Below are 7,206 nucleotides of genomic sequence, written 5' to 3' on the forward strand. Positions count from 1 at the left end.
CGCCAGGCCCCGACTGCTCTCCAGGGTGTTTCCGCTTAGGTGAGCAGAGCTGCGAGATGTGGATGGACCTGGCAGGGAGAGTCGGGATGCGGGCGGGAGTCGGGATGCGGGCAGGGGCTAGGATGCAGGCAGGAGTCAAAAAAAAAGCCGCGCTCTGGCGCGGGCGGCCCGAGTCACTTCCCGGAGCGGCAGAGCTCAGCCGAGTGCGTTCCCAGGCAGGGTGGCCAGCAGGGCTATTTTTAGACCTGCATTTTGCTTTTTCTTCCCTTTTTTTTTTTTTTTCCCCCTCTTTCCCCTGCTCCTCACTGCCCTCAAAGCCCTGGAGAGAGAGAGAGAGAGGAAAACACTGATCCCTGGGGTGGGAAGCTGCGTGGGAGGGCTTTAGGAGCACCCCATGGCAGGGACTTGCCGAATCCAGCTATGGGGAGAGCCCCCACCACCTCGCTGGGATTTGAGCAAGCTGCATCCATCCAGTGCAACCCACCATAGCATCCAACCCAGCTCTCATCCTGCCAGGACAACCACCCCCTAGCCCAGGGCTGCAGTTCCCACGGCTGTTTTAAGCAGGTAGAGATAAGGCCACAAAAAGAGAAGGGCAGCCCTGGCCCGCAGCGGAGGAGGAGCTGGGCAGGCGTGAGGCGACGCTGCAGCTGCAGAGGACGTTTGCCTTCTATGGACATCTCTGCTCGCTGCACCGCTGGCGGGGAGGAACAGCGCTGGCACGGAGGAGAGGCCCTCAGCCTCCACAGGCACTGGGGAGTGGGAAACAAAAACACCCAAAAAAAGCTCACAGTTGCCCTCTCAGAGGCCTCCAGAAGAGCTCGGCCTCAACAGCCCTTTCAACACAAGGACTTGCCCTTCTCCTATGAGGGGCGGGGGAGGGGCGGAGATGCCCCAATGCCACCCGTGGTCCACAGCAGCATCCCAGAGCTGTCTGCATCCCTGCGGGCAGGGAGGGGAAGGGGTGTGGGTAACACCAAGCCTGAAGAATCCCAACCCAGCCCCAGAAGAAAACACAACAGACCACAGAAAAAGAGTCACAGCAGCCTCTGGGTATATTTTTTTTTTTTTTGGTTGCATTTCATATATTATCCAGTTTCACATTCTCATAGGATCAGCAATTATATAGCAACTTATTCTCAAATCTTTTAATACAAGCGAGACAGCCATGGTCGTATAATACTTAAAGCACTTCAATACCAAGCAATAAGATGCTAAAACAAAAATTGCACAATTTCTTGTTTACTATGCCTGACTGAATCATTGTTACAGAAGACAACCCTTCTCTTTCAAGCTTTTAACTAAACATTAACTTATCTTACAGGATTACAATTTCTCTTTAATAATAATAATAATTAATTGCACACAAACACACAAGAAATTCTTTATGATGCATAAATATTTCCTTATTACACATGGTACAAAAATACTCGTACTTTTTTTTTTTGTTCGGTATTCCCATAAGGATGGCTGATTATTTGGCAGGACTGGATGCTCTCCAATCAGAAGGATGTGGAAAGAAAAAAAAAAAAGTTAGATATTTTACAGCCGTTCTATATATAGAAGTCTGAAGGAAAAAACCAAAAATAATATAATAACCCTGACTTTAAAACTGAAGAATGGATGAGAACAGAAACCCAGTGCATCGTACTTGGAGAAAAAAAAAAAAAAAGAAACATTTTTCAAATTTTTCTGGTCGTACTGGGAAGGGGAGGGCGGAGGTGGGAGAAGGGGTGAGACAAGGACAGTTAGTATTTCTCAAAAGCCAAGTCTTCACCGAAGCAAGATGAAAACCTTGATGGATCAACCCGTTGGGCCAAGACCTGTTGCTAACGGTTACACAAACGCTAGAACAAACAAACTTACACTCACACATACACAAGTTAAGTGTTTTAATTCATGCCAGAAAACATGCAAAACCCATTGCCTTTCGTTTCCTTCAGCCGAGCCGCCGGGGCAGGGCGAGCCCAGGGAAGCCCAGGACTGATCCTCCCCCCTCCCGCCCCGGCTGGGCTTCGGCACAGCCGGATGTCGAAGCTCAGTCGGGGGGATGTCCTGGGGATGGAGGAAGGGATAGATGGATGGAGGGATGGATGGAGGGAGGGAGGCGGCGCACGGCCCCACAGCGGGGGACCACGGCGGCTTCACAGTCCAGGGAGTGGGGATGCTGGCAGCCCCCCCAGGATGGGGGTTGGGGGAGCGCCTTGTCCGCTGGCCACAAACCAAACCGAGAGGGGTCTGAGCGATCGTCCCTGGCACATCCCTCCGTGTAGAGGCCGGGAGGAGGAACACAAGCCGAGGAGAGACGCTGCGGGAGAGGAGCCGGGGGTAAGCGGGTCTGGATGGATGCACTGCCCGAGCGGCACCTGCAGCCCTTTCCCCACCCCGGGGCTCAGTGGGTCTCCCTGCTCCTGCCAGGGGGGATTTGGCCCCATCACCCATCAGTGGAACCCAACTGCATCCTTGGGTGGGCGCAGGGGGCTGAGCCCAAGCTCCCATCTCTCCTCCCAACAAGAGCCCAAGGAACCCAGGGACGAGCAAGACAAGGACCCGGCTCCAACAGTAATTAATTACTTACTAACGAACTAACAAAACTGACGAGACTTCCATCCTTGCTGGGTAGCTTCGGAGGGAGGATACCAGCGCATCTGGAAAAGAAAGCCACGCCAGAGGTCTGTGATCCAGGATTATCTCAACCAGAGCCCAAACCTTCAGCTTCCTCAGGCCACGTATGGGGTGCAGCAAGTAGAGATGTCTCCACCATAGGAAAGGAGGCGATGGGATGAGCCCCAAACACCACTCGAGCAGCATCCCAGCCTGGGGCTGCACCATGCAGGCACGACCCAGCATGGTGGCTCATACAAGGACAGGCTCAGGCTCACCAGGCACTGGGACCTGGCCAGGTCCTCCCTTAAGAAGCCCAGCAGGATCCCACACATCTAAGGAGGAAGCTAGCACCCCACCTCAGGGCTTGCCTCAACATCTCAAGTACTTCTGCCTATTGGCACAACCAGAAGACAGCCCCCAAATTCACACCTATGCCTGGCCCCAGCTCACTACAACACGCAGAACACCACCGTTCAAGCTAGGTAAGCTCCTCACCATCAAGTTATCTCTGAAGTTTGCCACAACAGAAGTGTGCACCAGGAGGGGCTGTTCACCCCCAGTATGGTCCTACTCCCACACACACCCCAAGTTTACATCTTTCCCCCTGGTTCAGGCTCAGGTAGGGCAGAGGAGGTTCACTTTGGGCATGCAACACCCCAAGGTGGTGGTTGCTCTGCCCTCAGCCAGCAGAAGGAGGCATCTCAAGACCACACATTTAAACCAGACAACCTCTACATGACTCGAACAGGGTAAGGACTGGCTCATCCACCACAAAAGAGACCCATGAAGTTTCCTAAGCCACAACCCCGCCATCAGAAGAGGCTCCAGGCAGACCACATCATGGGAAGAGCTTGGTAGAGCTGCAACCCAACAAGACTTGGAGGTTTCCCCGGCAGGTCATTGCTGCCGCATCTACAGCTCAGGGCTGCTCCTTGCTGAGAAAGGATGGCTGGATGGGGACCCAACGGGCAGACACAGGAACAGTTACTGAACAGATACTTTCCAGCCTGCCAGCAGATGCAGCAAGCCAGCTGCCATTTGGTCTGCAAGACCGGTATGTCAGGCTGGACTGAGCTAGCAGCTTCATGCCTGAGAGCAGCAGATGAGTCTGTGCCACTTGACCAAGCACAGATCCAGCAGCAGGAGCGGCTAGCAGAGCTCGGTCTGCTGCTGTTTGCAAAAAGGGCTGAAACACAGCGGCCATCCCCACCCTCCTCCCTCTCCAGCTGGTGGGAGGAGAGCACAGCCTCAGTGCAGACAGGCATCAAGAGCAGCAGGCACATCCAGGGCTCTGGGTACCAGCAGAACAATGGACTTTGAACTCAGATGAGTAGAAAAGAGGCGGAAAATCCCCTAAAGCCCAGTGTGAACTGTTCCCCTTGCCAGACCATCCTGCCAAGGTTGTCCCCTTGCCTGAACAAGCCTGGCTAGATGCTCCCCTCCCAAGCACATCCCACCGCTCTAGGGCCAGAGGGAAAACACCGTATTTCCAGACCAGCTCCAGCTCCCGTGCCCGGCACTCTCCCGTTAAGAGGGACCATTGGTCAAGGGTGGGCAGACTTTCTTGGAAGCAAGGTCCCAGGCCAGTTGGGCAGAGGAAGAGTTGGCGCCGCAGCCAAAGCATCTAGTTTGGCAGAGGCTTTACAGTTCATCTTACCCCTACACGGCTGTGCCCAGCAAGGGCGATTCTGCCAGCGTCTTGCCAGAGTCAGGTCTCTCCTGTAGGCTGCAAGCATGCAAGAGACATCAAGAAAGCCACTCCAGGTTGAGAGGACAGCTGGCAATGAGGGGGGAACAGGAGCTGGCTGCTTGCTAAGTACCTAGCAGGCAGCACGCTGCCCGACCAACGCACTGGAAGGCCCGGACAACACAAGTCTGGCTGCAAAGTTACCCAGGAGTGGAAGATGCAGACCTGTTTCCCCCAACCCCAGCTGGGTGAGACCTCCAGAATCTGTACGCGGGTCTTCAGAAGAGACAGAGCTGAAGACCAGGACACCCAGAGACTCAGTGACAGCCCTTGGATTGCTCTCCAGGCCAGGCACACCCTCGGTGGGTCCCCTCATCCCTGTAAGAAGCAGAAGTCTGACACCCAATGGAGGTGCAAAGCCAGAGGCTTTGTGTTCACTCCTTCATAGAATCACAGAATGGTTTAGGTTGGAAAGGACCTTGAAGACCATCAAGTTCCAACCCCCCTGCCATAGACAGGGACACCTCCCACTAGACCAGGTTGCCAAAGCCACGTCCAGCCTGGCCCTGAACACCTCCAGGGATGGGGCCTCAACAACCTCTCTGGGCAACCTGTTCCAGTGCCTTACAACCCTCAAAGTAAAAAATTTCTTCCTAAAAAATTAGTAAAAAATTCCTTCATGCAGAGACATGCAGCAGACTGCCAAGACCTTGACGCTGCCTCCGTACAGGAGCTGGAGGAGACAATACGCTCACGCCTCCCAGAAAGCACAGCTGCCTGCGATGGCCAAGTCCTCCCTCCGGCAGCACAAGGGCTGTGATACCTGTAACGGAGCAGCCCCAAGCATGAGCTCAAGTCCTTCTCCTTGTGTTGGCTCCTACAGGGAGGAGCTCTGCGAGTTTGTAGAGGCTCTGTCCTAGTGGGAGCCTCTCCTCAGGTTAGATCTGCTGGATCCCAGGCTCCTGTTCGGGTACCACCACCACACTTGAGGTAGCTGTCTGTAGCCAGGCACACTGGGCTGGTCGGTCTCCTTGCCAGACACCTTCACGAGGCAAGTAGGTGCCACCAAGCCAGCTCCCAGCTGGCCCTGTAGCTTGCTCCATGACACAGCAGCCAGGTGCATCCCAGTCAGTCCAGCCTTGGCTGGAGGGAATCAAGGGCATGGACACTACCACCAAGACCCTTCTCCCCAGTGAGGGGTCCCACCTAGTGCCACCACCAAAGTGCTATCTTGGTGCCACACACACCATGCCTTCACTTCTCTGTTAGCCTGTGAGAGGGGACGCAGCCCAGCTGCGCCCTTGCTCCCCAAGCCTGGGGCCACCACGCTGCTCTGGGGGCATGGCTACCTCCTTGCCCCGACACAGGCCAGGAAGGCTCATAGCCTGGAGCGGGCACCACCATCACTGACACCTTATGGGGCCCACCACAGCCGCTGCCAGCGCCCAGGACCGGGGTTACTCGCTCCCCCGCCAGCCCTGTCACCAGGAGATGCTTGCTCAGCAGAGCCATTTCTCCTCCGCAGCCAGCGGTCCTCCTCCCTGGCCAGTGTCTCCCACTCCAGCACCCCTCCCCTCAACAGCTGGAATTAGTTTCCTCCTGCCCAGCAGCCTCAGGAAACTCCCCCCGCGTTCACAAGGCTGCGAGCGCTTAACCCCAAGAGCCTCCTCCATCCCACGCCAGGCTCGGCGTGAACACAGGCAAGATAGCCATCCCCCACCCCGCTCCCCAAGCCTGGTGGCTCTTCATCCCCTCCTCAGGGGGTCTGAGCCAGCTTCTGCCCCATGCACACGCCCCACTCCAAGCCTGGCCAGAGCCTCCAGCACCTCCAGAAATCCTGCTTTTCTTCTAAAACACATGCTGTTCATAGCTCTGGCACGGATAAACCTCCACTTCTGATGGACCACCTCTCCTCACCTTCCTCCTGTGGCTCTCCAACACTTGTAGGCACAAACCCAGCCAGCCCCACTTGCCATGGTCTCACTGGCCAGCAGACCAGCCCTGTAGCCAGAGGGGCTCAGCCTGGAAGCCAACAGAAGCTGGTGCTGACACGACGATCCTGGGTGCATGCCAAGGCTCTGACACGCTGGCAGGCAGAGAGAATGACCTGCCAGGTCTTTCGGCCCACAAGAAGATTAAGGGCTTGATGGGACGAGGCAGAAACACCCTCTTCACTAGGAGGGATGTTCCCAAAACCAGCGGGAAGCACTGGAAGAACCAGATCAGAGGCAGCAGCAGCTAGCCAAGAGGACATGCTCTTTAAGACAGTGGCACCTACCAGGGCAGTCTTCTCTTCACATCCCTCAAAGCGTCCCAAGCATCTTGCTTTTGCCAGGGAGCAGAGAGGATCTGCAAACGTGAGGCTCCCAGAGCCATCTGGAAGAAGAGACCGGCACCCCAAGAGACTACATAGGGTTGTCCTAAGAAGATTGCAACGCACCAGGCCAAGCCAGAGCACTTCCCCACAGGGAGCAAATTTCTCTGAGGGCTTTTGGAAGAGCCCTTATCTCTCAAAATACTACATCCATCAAGGAGGAAGCTGATCAAGAGTGAATGGAGGCATGCAACACTGGGCGAGGAAAGCAGAGCAAGGGAGGCTTTTACTGGAAAAGACATGGTTGTTTCTGGAGCTGCATTAGCTCACAGTTGGAAAGGAGTCTGGCCACACCACTGCAAACACCTCCTGCTCGCCTGCCCATGGGGACGAGACAGACACCACCAGCTGACAGCAGCTAGCCTCATGCTGCTGCATTCAACATCTGTCCCAGAACACAGCTGGAGAAGTGTGTGCCTCTGCGTGCCACCTTCCAGGTGGAACATCCAGAGGTGAAGAGCCTCCCCCTTGCTGCCACACAAGACCAGCGCTACCTAAAAGTCACAAATAAATGACAAATGGGGCAGATAAAGGGGGG

At 55.4% G+C, this 7,206-nt stretch overlaps 1 protein-coding gene across 1 annotated transcript in view; it reads right to left on the minus strand.

Moving 5' to 3' along the window:
- Positions 1-2,585: 2,585 nt before the first annotated feature.
- The window catches only part of RBPMS2 (RNA binding protein with multiple splicing 2), a 31,646-nt gene continuing 27,025 nt past the window's right edge, over positions 2,586-7,206 (minus strand). Inside the window, exon 8 of the mRNA XM_009893145.1 lies at positions 2,586-2,648. Coding sequence (XP_009891447.1) covers positions 2,586-2,648 — 63 coding nt within the window. The remainder of the gene's footprint in view (positions 2,649-7,206) is intronic.

Source organism: Charadrius vociferus, unplaced genomic scaffold (assembly GCF_000708025.1).
Source record: "Charadrius vociferus isolate BGI_N301 unplaced genomic scaffold, ASM70802v2 scaffold399, whole genome shotgun sequence".
NCBI lineage: Eukaryota > Metazoa > Chordata > Aves > Charadriiformes > Charadriidae > Charadrius > Charadrius vociferus.